We start from the raw sequence: 14,963 nt of genomic DNA on the forward strand, positions 1-14,963 counted from the left end.
TTATTTGTGCATTTTGTCTTCCCGAATTGCGACCCCATTAAGCAGAAGCACGTCGAAGCTGTGACGATTCTAGTTCGGGTTTTTTTTTTATACCCTTGCACAAATTAAAATATTTTGCCTTTATGTATTTTTTAATGAAAGTTAAGCAATGCTGAAAATTTTATTTGGGTAGTTGCTTTCGCAACTTGTAAAATGAAAAGGGTGGGGAGAGAGAATTTATACAAAGGGCTTTATTATGTTAAGATTACAATTTTATATTTTACTTACTTTTATTTTTTATTTTTAAAATATCATAAGTTTAGAAAGTAATTATTAGGAAATGTGTAAAAGTGAAACAGGTAGAGACAGCAGCAACAATGTGCTGCTTACTTTCCACTCATACCTGCTGTTCGATTATATAATGGAGGTTGCTCAAGTCTACGGGGATGGAGTTGAATGATAGAGATATGGTTAAGTAGCGAGAATTCCCTCTACGATGAAATATTTTCTTATAAGTGGCCGTTAGAGCCACCATCGATTGGGACCACAACGAGCAAGGATTGGAGATATCGTTCACTATTAAGTTTACAGATACTGGTCGGTTAGATTCATCCAATCAAACGCAGTGGAGGCATTGGTTGGCATTGCGACCCTGTTAGATAAGTGTGAAGAGTTGGGCTATCTTGAGCTGAACTAAGTGCTGGGAAATTCAATAAGTCATAAAGCAATATAGATTGCTGCAGATAATCACCGGGTTGAGTTAATATAGTAATAGGCCAATTAAAGCCATTTCAGTCGTTGCTTAAAATGCGTATGCTTTGGTTGCTTGCCACGCTTGTGGCTTTTACAAGTGCTGGAATCCTTAAGGACTCTCCTAAGGAGCGTTATGATAACTTTAGGGTATACAAGTTGACAATTCAAAATAAGTTTCAGTTAGCGGCTATCGAAAAAATAAGCCAGCTGACAAAGAAGGTAAGACTTCTTAGAGGCCCTTAAGAGAGGATATTATTAACTCTACCTGTCTGCGCTTAGTACAATGTCTGGAAGGAGTATGACGAACGCTCCAGACAAATGGATGTAATGGTTAGTCCTGGGGAGCTGAAGCACTTCCAGGAGCTTCTAAAGTTCAATAACATCACCAGTGAGCTTATGATCGAAAACGTCCAAGAGTAAGTAGAGGAATGTGTCACACCCTGAGGGTTAAAGCCACTCGAGACGATAAGATCGCTCGATTAGCTAACTATTAGTGCGTGCTCATTGGCGGCCATAAAAATAACGATCGGATTCCGATTCAGGCGTATCGACGAGGAGCAAGTCACCGCTACTGCAGATAGCGCCACCTTTGGCTGGACGAAGTATTATGAGCTGGAGGAGATTGAGGCCTGGCTGGACGGAATTCTGGCAGCGTATCCCTCGGTGACCGAGGAGTTCATTGTGGGCAAGTCCTACGAGGGGCGCACCATTCGTGGCATCAAGATCTCCCATAAGGCCGGCAATCCAGTCATCTTCATCGAGTCCAACATCCACGCCAGAGAGTGGATTACTTCGGCCAGTGCCACGTGGTTCATCAATCAGCTCTTGACCTCAGAAGACGCCGATGTCCGGAATCTGGCCGACAACTATGACTGGCACATAATACCCGTCTTTAACGTGGATGGGTTTGAGTACTCGCACAAGAAGGTGGGTGGGTGACCACTATGAGTATTGATTGTTCGAAACAGTTTTCCAGTTTTAAAATTTAATTCTAACCAACTATAGGATCGTATGTGGCGCAAGACACGTCAGCCACATGCCACCAACGCCTGCATAGGAGCTGATGCCAACCGGAACTTCGACTCCCATTGGCTGGAGAACGAAGGAGCATCTTCGAATCCCTGCAGCGAGACTTTTGCTGGGGATACGCCCTTATCTGAGCCAGAAGCCAAGGCGCTGGCTGAGTACCTCACCAACAACAAGGATCAAATCAGTGTGTACATATCCTTCCACTCATATGGACAATACCTTCTTTCCCCCTACGGACATACCAAAGCCGAGTTCCCCGAGAACTATGCCGATATTCTGGCCATTGGCAAGGAGTTTGCCGATGCCATCGAAGCACTGCCTTACGGCACTGTCTATCAATATGGATCCACGGCAGATGTGCTATGTATGTATATACTAATAATGTATATCATAATAAGGTTATCATTTGATCACTTCCTATTTTATGTAGATGTGGCCACTGGCACCTCAGTGGACTGGGTGTTCAACGAACTGGGCGTGCAGATTGGCTACACAATCGAGTATCGAGACAAGGGACGCTATGGATTCATCCTGCCCCCCGTTCAGATCATACCTAACTGTGAGGAGCTGATGGTTGGAATGCTGGCTTTGATTGAAAAGACCAAGGAGTTGGGATACTTGTAGGAACACGTTTTATTTTGGTAACGAGCAGGTCGCCTACTGATGTTCATTAAAATACCTCACGTATGAGGCCAGCAAGTCGTCCATTTTGTAACCTTGGGTCGTGCTGCACAGCAGCTTCGAGGCTCCGATCATGTTCCCGAACCGGATGTGGAAGTGGTTTTTGCCCGAGCTCCAAATGCCCAGCTGGGAGTACTCGTAGCTGCGAAGGATCTCTTTGGTTTGCAGATCCAACAGATGAAATCCTGAGCTGTTGATGGCGACCAACAACGTTTCTGGGAGGGAATCGTCGTTCTGTTGCTTCACCACAAAGAAAGTGGAACCGAAACAAGAGAAACGCGAGAGCTCCTGAAGGAATAGAAGCTTGGCGTCATCCTCGGTCAAATGGTCTTGATGTAGCTTTGGCAGGATTTGCTGCCTCCACTCAGCCACCGTTTGAAGCGGTATCAAATCCTCGGGCACCAAACGTGGCAGCACTTCCGGCAGCCTCTGCAGGCTAACCTCATGATCCGCACTGTACACAAGACCGGCGAGATGCGAGGCCTGCTCGCAGTCGATGGGATAGTAGCCCTTCAAGTACTTGTGCAACTCTTGGGGATAGCTGAAGATCACGTCTCCATTCGGGTCCTCCCCTGGAAGATTGTTGAGCCACAGCTTCCTCATAAAGTGCAGCTGGTAGTGGCCGTCGGAGATGGAGCGTACGGTCTTCTGCTGCCTCAGCCAGTATATTAGTTTGGTGATGAAATCAAATACAAAGTCCTCCTCCGGCATGGCATAAACTCTGTCGCCTGTCTTCAAAAAAATACTATAGCCCACAGAGGACTTCAGCTCCAATCGATGGGCTATGTCCTCAATGAGCTCTGCTCCCCGGGTGTGTGATTCGATCTCGAAGGCCTCCACTGTATCATCGGGAAAATATATCTTGTGGTAGATGTGCAGGCAGCGCTGCTGAATGCCCTCGACCTCGATGAGATGGGGAGCCTGTTTGCGTTGTCCCTGGGCCAGGGATCTCTTCAACCGCTTGAGACAGGCATCTGCGAGGGCATCTGCTCGCATGCGCAGCAGGATGATCAGCTCCCTCATAATCAGGACACTGGGAGCCACCAAGCCGGTGGCTAAGTAAAGCAGGTCCCAGCCCCGCTTCTCGCTTTTAATAGATGGATTATCGCTCAGCTGCTTCATCAGCTGGCAGTAGAGTTCGTCACAGAGTAGGGGATGCTGCAGGGCGGGCTGGAAGATGAGGTCCGTGTTAACCGGCAGATTGCTCCTTGCAATGTCGCCCATGTACTATACGAATGGAAAATGTTGATTAATAGATACAATTAAGGCTCGATACTTTTATGTCATGTTAAGATTTCTTATTTGTCAGACAAAGTAAACATTAAGTTAATTTATTCGAAAAGACGGATTCATTTTCTCAATATGAAGTGAACTTAACGAACAAAAAACGTTTTGCAGTATGTTATCAGTGCATTGAATGCAGTTTTAAATTTCTAGTAATACAAATCCTAACCTGACGATGAAGAAACTTAATTAGTTAACATGACATTCATAATTCACAACTTCCTTTTAAATCTCACCTTAAGAATGTGATGATGAATAACCAAAGCTTGTTGGAAAAGTGGCGGCACCTTGACTACAGCTTTAAGCAGAGGAGCCTTCAGTGGCTCAGGCGAAAACTTTGAGAGGGAAGCCTTATCGGAGCTAAAAGAAAATAAACATTAAAGCATACTGAAACCTCCCAACTTATTTTCCCTTACTCTAATGGCTCCCTGAATTGTGTCTCAGCCAGCTGAGAGATATTGTGTTGACGACGTCGGGAGTGAGTGACTCTTGGTATTGGTTTCGGTGGTTCTTCGAATCGGCCCTCCTTTAAAATGTCATGCAGCTTTTCGCTGGGTTTGGTGAGGGTGGCCAAAACGCGGACATTGCCAGCAGCAAACTGACCCCAATGTCCGTTGACACAACCCCTAAAGCAGTTTTGGGGATTGCCATTCAATAATTGAGCACCTGTTACACCAGCCTCGAACTCAATGAGGTCCCCTGGGGAAAGTACCAGGAAATCCTCTTGATCTGTCTCTGCGACCTGATCAAGAGCCACTCCATAGCTCGAACGCTGGCGGAGATTATCCAGCATGTAGTTTATCACCTCGTTGGCATCCTTTGCTGTGCTGCACTGGAGCACAAAATCGACGTGTTGGAAGGTCATTACATGCAGTTCATCACTAGTTTCCAAAGTAACTTTTAGCAGCTCGCCGAAACTGCAGGAGGCCAGCACCTGTTCGGTTTCGTCTATAAGAAAAAGTCCGGTCGAATTGATGCCCAGCATCAGTTCGTCACTCTGGAGTTTTGGTCCCTCCTTGCGAACCACTTCAAACAGTCGAGAGTGTCTCATGGGCCAAGAAAGGTGGGCAAACAGGCAGATATCCTCCTTGGCCCTCTTCTGAGCCTCCAAAATCAGGTCCTTCTGTTCCTCCCTTACATATGAGCTCTTCTCATATGTGGCTGCTATAAGGCGACTCCAGTTCTCAACAGCTCGCTCACCGGGAGCTAGGAGATCGCTTGGCACAAATGCAGTTATCTCCGAGGGTTTCAGCCGAAGAATCTCCCCGGGTCCGTGTTCTATAAAGCAGGCCAGGGCGCACACCATTGCTATGTCCTTCTCAGAACGACAGCGATACTCTCCGCACTTCAAGCCGTTCAGGATTTGCTTGTAGATGAGCTGAGTGGCCTTAGGATCCACCGCTGGATCGTACCAGGTGGCAAACATTTCCTTTCGGAGGTAGAGCTTCCATGGGGCATCCAACTGACGTTGTTCACACTCCGAAACGGCATCTAGTATATGCTCCTGACCAGCTCCTAGTGGCATTAGCTTTCCATTTAGTGACATAACCAGTCCAAACCCAAAGGTATCGGTTAGTCCCAAACCCTCACACAGTTGATGCACTGCCTCTCGAGCCGTACTGGCCGCATCCACCTGTAATCTCCTCTGATGACCGTCCATCAGGTGAATGTCCAACTTGAGGGGCTGACGACCTCGGATGGCTTGAAGTTCGAACAGGGATGGTGGCTGACAGCGGGGTCCATTCACCAGAGTTCGCTCCAAGCGCTGCAGGGAGGGAGTGGCCTGCAGTTGGGCAGTTCCCTGCTTCATAAAACTACGCAGATGCGGCTCAAACTCGCCGCTGGGTGGGAAACAGCTCAGGCAAAGTGAAAGTAGCAACCATCCACGGGAATAGGAGCTCCTACTAGGGTTAAGATAAAGCTGCTTGCAGATCTGGGCCAGGATTTCATCTCTGCATGGAAGAATTTACAAGTTTCAGACTGTTTCAGATAGAAAAATGATATACCACCTCAAGTTCTCCTTAAGTATTCCATGCCCTATAATAAAATGCAGTTTGTCTAGGTGACTACTGGGAATGCTTAGCCAGTGATAGTAGAATTCCTCAGCTTCCTTCTGGCTTTTTCCCACAATCTTCAGAGAGCGTCTTTGGGCTTGACGCACAAATAAACGAGGCTTGTAAGAACCAGAAGTATTCAGGAGGCTCGACAAGTCACTCATAAGATTTTCATTATCGTAGGAACGAAAAGAAGCCAACGTAGGGGTATCCATCATATCGCCCATAAAACGGAGAATAGTCAACCAAATGGCCTAAAAAAATATTGAATTATCTTCTGTATCTGAAATACTTATATTCAACAACTCACCTTGGAGGCCATCTCATCCACCGGAAGCTCATGCTTCAATAGGGACTTCTTCAGGGGATTTCTTTCGTGCTGGGCCGTGGCCCCACCGCAGAAGTAAGTCGCCGCATATTTCAAGTAACTAAAGTCAGAGGTGTCGATATTATTTGGTACTGGCTTAGGCAAGCGAATGGTGTCGCCAGAAGAAATGTTATTGAGTTTCCTCAAGGCAGCCTGAAATGGAATTATTAATATTGGGTTTATTCATAGGGTCAACAAAATTCGAAACCCCCATTCAAATTTGTTTCACTCTCCCTAGTCTCACTCTCTTATACTGTGTGCTAGCACTCAGTTTATAATTCAGCCGTATTAATTATTTCGACACCTGTAATCTGAGTGCCACTTATCGGGAGGTGCTCTACGCGTAAGCTTTTATAAATATTTACTGGTAGGCGAGGGCTCTGCGACTGGTACGGGTATGCTGCACCCGAAGATATGCCCCCGCGATAAGGACGGCGGCGATTATTTACGATCCCGTTTTATTTCATTTATCATTTGGTATTTGTTTTAAACTTCTGCCGCCACCTGATAGCGAAAGGTATTGGCCACGCTTCAAGAAAAACTCGGGTCTCCCTTCGGAAATTTGTTTTGCCCCAATTTAGTTGCTGACTAAAGACGACACGACATGGATCTGCGTTCTAAGAAATGGTGTGCCAGTGGACTAAGGAATTTTTTAACTTTAATTAATAAAATTAATTTCTTTTGGTGGGGTGTGTTTTATTGAAGTGTGCGCAGATTAAATACGAAAATTAATTTTCTGCCAGGTCAAGACAGGTAGGAGGTATTTAAGAAATGTTGGAAAAAGGTAAGGAAATTGGCTCATAAATTAACTTCCTGATAATCTCATTTAATGTACTTATAAAACTGTTCAATAAAAAAATAAACAATCCCAGTGGACGTCTCAAAAAAGCTATGAGCTTATAACATAAAAGCAGCGAATAAGTATTTAATATGTAAAACCATAAAAGTTAAGGCTTGTAATCCAAAGTTCGAAGTACTTAAAATGGATGAAGGTCTTTGATGACAAAGCAAAATTAAATTAAAAGTTGATTTAAAGTTTAAAAATATATTGCTTTTTTTTGCGAAACGTAGAAGCTTCCCGAATTTCCAATAAGTTCTTTTTTAATAAATAGATATGACATATACCTATAAAACAGTCAAATCTCTTGTGTCGTATCTCTTGAATGAAAAGTAAATTAATTTTCTAACAGATAACGCTCAAATGCCCTTGTAAGCCACTTGGACAACTCATGTCCATGGTCCAAATTTCAAAAAGTAGGTTCTGATGACTCAAATTCATTCAGTTGCTTTCGGATCGTAATGGTGAAATGCAAGCCCAAAGTGCGGATGTGATGTGGGGACGCTCACTGGACTTGGACACAAAGCACAAAAGCTGGATCGAGGACTTCAACACGACCCCAAAACCATGGAACCACAACCATCGCAGACGAGTAAACACACGAACAAATTGCGCATTTATATCTACAGATACCTTAGGGGGTTTTATTTACAGAGTTTTTAGATATAATATATTTAAAAGTAAGGAAAATGTAACAAAAAGCAATCACAAGCAAATGTTTGTATATACAAGCTGATATTTACTGCACTTATGTATTAGATTTGTACATTAAAATGAATATAACTTTGGGTGTTCCAAATTCAACAGAACTGCTCCATTTTGAAGCCGAAGCTTATGTGAGGCGTTGTACTACAATAAGTACCTTGCCAGTCCTTCCGATCAGTAGGTTGGTATTCATCTTTAAACTAACAAAACCATTAGGAACCAAAAAGCTACGTATACTATATTAATATTATGTGTTGATAGGGACATGAAAACCCAATAACACAATAGTTGTATTTTTAAATCCATACTCATCATATAATGAAAGGGTAAATATAAGAAATTTTAGGATATTATTGGAACTTTTACCTGACTTATGAGAATATAAAAAAATGTTTATTTACAATGTCGTAAATGATATTACACATTCCAGAAAAGCTTTTTATCTGATAAAGACTTATTTGATACTCCAAGCTTTTTTCGTTTTTTTCCCATTCCCCTAAGAGCCAATCCTACTGATCAGGACTACTATCCAGAGTGTTTATTCTGCAGCACCAGCGCTCCTAATATCAGCCGAAGCTTCAAGTGTCTAGTTTGTTCGGGTCTGCTCCAGTCCCAGCCTGATTCCCTACTAGAGACGGGTCTGGTTGACAATCTTACGAGGCGCCGCCTCATAGTAGTTCACCGGGCGGGACAGGAGCTTGGTAGGCACATCTTTGCGCAGGCGCAGCGCCTGCTCGAACATCATAGACTTCTCTTTGACATTCGGCCCCAGAGGACCACTCACATCGGGTTCGTCATTGAGGAACCGGAACACGTCGTCCACCATTTGTTTGGAGGACTCCACATCGATGGTTCCGGGACTCTCAGGTATGGTGTTTATTCGCGTGGTGACACTGGCGGGTCGGGTGGCCATTGGGGCTACTGCGATCAGGGTGGTGGGCGGTGGTGGCAGCGACATACGGGCCTGAAGGGTGGGAGCTTTAGGAGCCTCTTGCTTCAGGGACCTAGTTCTCTTGGGTTGCTGCACTGCAGCCATGGCCAGGGCATTCCGGGTGGCTGCCTCCGCCTTGAGCCTCTGCTCCTCCTTCAACCGTTTCTCCTCCAGCTCCCTTTGCTCCTTCTCCTTCTGTTCCTTCTGCTCCTTAAGTTGCTTCAGCCGCAGCAACTCCTCGGCCTCCTTAATCTTGGCCAGCTTGCGTAGCTCCTCCTTCTTAAGCTGCTGCTGCTTTCGCCTCTCCAACAACTTCTGCTGGAAGTCCTTGCGTACCAGATAGCCCCGACACAAAGCCTGGAGCTTTATAGTGCGACATCTGACCATCGTGAACTTGGTGGTCAACTGCTGAGCGGCTATACATGCTCCCAGACGATGGAATCCCTGCCGCATTATCTGGTACTTACGACGCTGCAGGCGACCACGCCAATACCTCTGAACAGTGATGATCGCCTCGCGGTATCTCTTCATGTAGCGTCGGAAAAGAACCCTCCTGATTCCCCGCTGAATGGTCACAATGCTCTTGAGCATCAGTTGCGATCGCTGCAATTCTAGAGTGGCATCATCCTCGTCCCTCAGGAAAAGCTTGGTTTTTCCGTACTGGCGATCGGAATCCGCGGATAGAGCCACCTCGCAGATCTCTCGCGCTATCTTTCGGCAGTCACACTTTTCCAGAGGTCCCACAGGCGGCACGAGTAGGTGGTATCGCTCCACAAAGGCCCGGTAGGCGTGGCGGATCGGGTAGCCCGCCCTGCGAATGCGTGCGGTTTCCATCATACCCGAGTAGCGCAACTGCCGCACACACAGCTCCTTATCAAAGTTCTGGGGAGGAAGAAAATATTTTAGATTTATAATAAATAGTTTTCGTTTAGATATTTTAGTTTGTTTCGTTTTCTAATCTATTTAACTCACCTTTGGCTCCTTGTATTCATTTGGTTTGATGCATCTTATAAAGTAGGGATGAGCCTGCGACAAAGTGCGCATCAGCATGTCCAGAGAGTTTCTGAATTTAACGCACAAAGTGGGCTGCTTCTTGGCCGTATCCATGGGCATTTCCTGGGGGAAGATGTCCACCAGATACTTATTGGCAGATCGCTGGACCAAAGACCTCAGATCACCGCTGAATGAATCGCGATTCTTCTCGAGGAAACCCAAGGGATTGTACATTACCACGCCGGCATAGTGACGGATTCCAAAAAGCGATGTCTGGGTGGTTTTTCCCTTTACGTAAATTGATCTATTACCATGTTGCACGTGGAGCTTCTCGAGCAGAGTTTGATCAGTGCCCTTGGGAAACTTGGACTCTTCGTCAATCAGAGACATTAAGTTCATGGGTTTCATGCCGATTAGATCCAGGATTTGCTGGTTGTCCTGGAACTCAATGTGCTGCCAGTTGATGTGCTCGTTCTGGTACTCATCCTGCTCCATCTGTGGGAGAAATTGGTTTAGAAAGTGTAAAGGAAGTATTAATTTCATTTTCCCACCTTGAAGATGTGTCCCACGAAGAACTGCTGAAGGTTCTCATTGGCATAGTTGATGCACAGTTGCTCAAAGCTGTTATTGTCAAAGTTCTCGAAGCCGAAGATATCCAGAACTCCTATGCTATTCATGGGCCGATCTACCTGCTTGTTTATCGTGTCATTGATCCTGCGCACAATACGCACAAAAATTCCATCGTAAAGGGATTTCACGAAGGCATCACGCCCTTCGATGGCGGCTTCTTTGGACAAACTGGTGGTCACATGCTCACCATGCACAAAGATCGTTCTTTGGGTGAGAGCAGCGTTTAGGCGGGAAATGGGTACTCCCAGTAATTGAGCCACTCTCTGTAGGTTTGGTGCGTCATCTATTTCCGCTGCTTCCAAGTTGGCCACCTCCGTGGCCGTGAACCTCAGGTTACCCAGGTGCAAGATGGCAGCCAATAGGCTTAGAATGCTCCACACTTCCTCGGGCTTGAACGAAAGAACCTTCATGGCCGCCCGAATATCGGCAAAATCCTTGGCATCTCCCTTTCCGGGCAAGGTGAAGCATCCTCCTTGGGCCAAGTAATGGTATTGACTGGGGGATTGCTCCTGCAGCTTGAGACGCTCTCTCTCTGGGCCCGAAAGTCCCGCCAGCATGCAGTAAAAAATGTGGTAGTTGCGTTCATCCCGACTCTGGAAAACGATTCGTGATTTCTCCAGAAGATACTGCTGGATTCTCGCCCCCTGAATGGCACCCTCTGGCGTGAATCTAATCTCAATGTACTTTCCGAATCTCGAGGAGTTGTCATTCCGCACGGTTTTTGCATTTCCAAAGGCCTCCATAATTGGATTGGCCTCTATAATTTGCTGCTCGATCCAGGAGTGCTTACCACTAATGGCGGCCAGGTACTGTAGTATCAATTTGGTGCTCTCCGTCTTCCCGGCACCCGATTCTCCACTAATAACCACACACTGATTCTCCTTGAGTCTCTGCAGTCTTTGAAAGGCATTGTCGCTAATGGCGAAAATGTGAGGAGGTAGTTCCGCTAGCGATTTATTCCTGTACAGCTGGATCTCGCGATTCGTGTAGATGGGCAGAATCTGGTAGGGATTGATGGCCACCAACATGGAGCCAGTGTACGTCTGAAAATTTAGGTTCTCCTTCAGGATGAATAGGCTAAAGATTTAAGTAAATAAAGCTCACATAAATTAGCTGCTTGGCATAGCGATTCTGCAGGTTCCTCAGTATGGTATACTCCTGCAAGTCTCCCAATGTGATCATGTCCTCCACATCCTCCTGGGAGGTAATATGCATGGCCTTCAGGACATCTCCTGCTGGCACCCAGAACTGCTTGTTCCGATCATCGCAGACTAGGGTCTGCGTTTTCTCCGTTCGCACAATTCGAGCCCCAAATGGCACGGCAAAATCACTGGTTGTATTCTGCGGTTTCACCCACACATACTCGCCCTGTATAAAAAGAAAAAAAAAACATCATATAACAGAGATTAGAGTCAAGGCATCATGGGATTATCTACGCAATCATAGCCACTCAAAACCAAAAAAAAAGTGACCTCCAACAACTTTTTATTGGACACTGGTAGTGGGTCATATCTTCTATGTAAGTACTGATAAGAACTCATTACACAGGAGTGCAGCAATAATTTAACACGGTGAGTTAATAAATTTGGGAGTAGACTTCATAAAGGAAAACCAACGAAAGGGTCTTAAAAGCTTATAAAATCTTATCTTTTTTAACGAAGCCGAGATCAACGAACTTTTAGGTAATTAGAATTAAATCTTTAATTCCAACAATTTAGAAAGTATCAGTTATCTCACTTCCTCTGATATCGGCTACGGCTCTAAAAATAATTAATTTTATAAACGCGATAAGAAATCAGCCAGAATCAATATCGTTGTAAAATAATTTACGTATGGGACCCCCTAAATATCACAAGATATTTATAAGGTCTAATGGTTCTGCCACACCCCGGGGAACATTGAAGTGAACAAATTATTATTTTATTGCGAGTACAGTTTTCTTTGTCTGCTTTATATAAATCGTTTTTAGAAATAGGCAAATTAAATACAGGCAATAAAAACAAACGGTAGCCAGGTTGGGCAAATAATTGTAGTTGTTGCCAGACATTATCTTATCGGCGGAATGCCGATATACAAAAGTCTTATCGGTATTTGGAAACACAGGAATTCTAAATGACACGGCAGTCGAACAGGTGACAATGGCAAAAAAAAGGGTAAAGGTCTTGGGGATCTAAATTCAAAATCAATAAATACTTTATTTTTTTTAGATATCGATCTACAACGACCTTGCATATCTAAACTAAGATAAGATTATAAACCAATTTTCTTTCTTTCAGCTGATGTCATCTATTAGCAAAAATGTGACATAAACAGCTGCAATAAAACAGGGGTCTCTATAAACCATAAATTATAAACCATTTCTTTTTCCATAAATACCGATCGGTAAACGGGGAGACCGACCATGAGATCATCATCACAAACTATGAGTCATGACTGCCACTAATCAGAAATATTTTAGCCATTAGTGTGCTAATGGTTGTATTATACTTATTCTTGGAAGAATTAGGACATACAAACAAAAACAAAAAGATAAGACAGATTTAATCGAGGACAATGGATTCCATTATAAACACTGGATTTACAATACGCCAATACCATTTATTGGGCTTTTTCCTATCTCTTTTCCAGTGCTGACCAAACTCAATCGATAATTTGCTTAGTACTTGATAAGGCATTTGCTCTGAGAGGAAGTATCCGCAACTTATAAAGACTTTTTAGGTTGTTTTTGGCAAATTAAGTTCGGACACTTTCGAGACACTTTGAGGCGGACACAATCTGCTTTTGAGCTACCTGCTCGTAAATACTTTATGCCCATAATCACAGGCATTACTACATTCCAATTAACACACGTGTAGGCGACTGTAGGTGATAAGGAGGGAAACTTAAAATTAAAATTAGCCCCATGATGGGTATAAGGCAGAGCACTGCCAAAGGAATGTGATAAAACGATTCGGTTATCATAGTAATTTTCTGATAACCAGAGCGACCTGATGGGAAAAACTGCCACGACAACCAGGAAGTAACTTTAAATGGGTAGACGTATATATATATGGAGGAGTACAGCAATCCTATTCCCACTTACATGTTGCCGCACGAATTCGGACATGGCTGCTTTTATTTGGCCCGGCCAATTTCACTTCACCCCCACTTCACACAGACACACGCGCCGTCGACGGATCTTAATTGGCAAATATTTGCCAAAGATTTCTTTCGGTTCTGTTGCCACAGCCGTTTTTAATCGAGGTTTTTCTGTAGTTCTGTTCGGTTCGGAGTCTCGCAAACGTCTGAGCTCTGCTCAATGGGGCCCTCGAACGTTGTGGCTGGCGAAGTGAGTATTGCCAACTGTTATCTCGCCTGATAATGAATATTGAATGCTTTTTGGCAGCCCTTATCGGCCCTGATTCCATATGGCGGCGCTCTTGGCAAAAAAGTATAAAAAATTCGACTTCGAAGAGCTATACCGTCTGCGCAATCCATGCATTTTGCATACGTCATGATTAGCCGTACAACCGCAAATCGATGGGTATCTCACGAATCGCTGCTTATCTCGCGATGAGCTGCACATAACTGACCCTGCCAATGAGTCATGTGATTTGTCATGTGTATAAGGCAAGGATAACGCAAGCTAATGCCAATATAATGTAATCTGAAGCACCTGACTTTCAACAGCCGTTTCATTCAATTCGATTGTGATTAGGGGAAGTACCTAACTTTGATGTTAAACCAATCATACTTATTACCTTATAAACGATTGGCTATAAACGGTTGGGAGACTAAAGATTCTTGCTACTTTATCATCTCAACAAATATAGCTTGAATTGTTATTTCCAACTCCAGAATGTATGAGTGTCCACAAATATGAGAAATAAATTTATGTTTTTATTTGACTCATATTTACATTGTTAGGTACATGAATCAACAAAAAAAACATATTTTTTAATTTTTGAAACACAACTTAATATAATACAACAAAAATATTTGTTCGTTATTATAGTTCTCTTTAATTATTTTATGACTTGACAATTAAATTGAGAAATCAATTTCAATAAATAATAATTGCCCAAGCACTAAGTACAAACAAAAATGTACTACGCATAAAATGGCTTCCCTGTTTATATGTCCAGACATTTACCCCCCGCAATGTTTTCGACTCCATGAAATTCGTTTTCAATAAAGATTACAAAGTCCAACAGTTAAGCATTTGTTGACTATTCGTCATTCGCAATGAAGTTACCCTATCGGTCGAAACGACAGCGCTTGTCATCTTCTTCGGTAATTTGTTAAGTATCATAATCATAATTGAATGGGTTGTTTGTTCAGCGACCAGTGGGGTAGATAATATTAGAAACAAACAAACCTAACTACGTATGAGTGCAATTCTCAGTTGACCTTTGCAAATAAAAAGTGTAAGTGTTATATAATCAGTGGATTTTAGAATATTTGTAAAGGCATTACCGGGTAGTTACTTTGAAAAGGTATTACCCATATCGCTCATACGACAGGCTGTCGATCAATTTTACTTAAAAGCATTAAGAGACGAAATTAAATAATTACAATTGTTTGCCCAAAGTTGTATTCCTTCAGATATTAACAGAGTAGAGTTTGAAAATAGAATTTTACAAACATTCTTTTAATAAAGGAGGAGGAGAATAACCAGGTTTTTGGAAAATAAACTCCTTAAAATGTATCTTTAAGTACCACTCTCTACTATCAGATTAC

The 14,963-nt window shown here is 43.6% G+C and overlaps 2 protein-coding genes across 2 annotated transcripts; one reads left to right on the top strand and one right to left on the bottom strand.

Moving 5' to 3' along the window:
* The first annotated feature begins 780 nt into the window (after positions 1–780).
* Positions 781–2,460, top strand: LOC108033641 (zinc carboxypeptidase). Its single transcript, XM_017108074.3, has 5 exons — positions 781–951; positions 1,012–1,148; positions 1,275–1,659; positions 1,738–2,125; positions 2,192–2,460. Exons 1-5 carry the CDS (start codon positions 787–789, stop codon positions 2,383–2,385), a joined length of 1,269 nt encoding a protein of 422 aa, XP_016963563.1. The 5' UTR covers positions 781–786; the 3' UTR covers positions 2,386–2,460.
* LOC108033639 (myosin-VIIa) lies at positions 2,371–13,526 on the bottom strand. The gene is made up of 10 exons (XM_017108057.3): positions 13,327–13,526; positions 11,349–11,612; positions 10,166–11,287; positions 9,594–10,109; positions 8,475–9,503; positions 6,091–6,300; positions 5,736–6,034; positions 4,143–5,678; positions 3,963–4,086; positions 2,371–3,669 (listed from the first exon to the last, which is right to left on the bottom strand). Exons 1-10 carry the CDS (start codon positions 13,348–13,350, stop codon positions 2,419–2,421), a joined length of 6,375 nt encoding a protein of 2,124 aa, XP_016963546.1. The 5' UTR covers positions 13,351–13,526; the 3' UTR covers positions 2,371–2,418.
* Between the last annotated feature and the right edge of the window lie 1,437 nt (positions 13,527–14,963).

The sequence above is a fragment of the Drosophila biarmipes genome, chromosome 2L, assembly GCF_025231255.1.
Source record: "Drosophila biarmipes strain raj3 chromosome 2L, RU_DBia_V1.1, whole genome shotgun sequence".
Lineage (NCBI taxonomy): Eukaryota > Metazoa > Arthropoda > Insecta > Diptera > Drosophilidae > Drosophila > Drosophila biarmipes.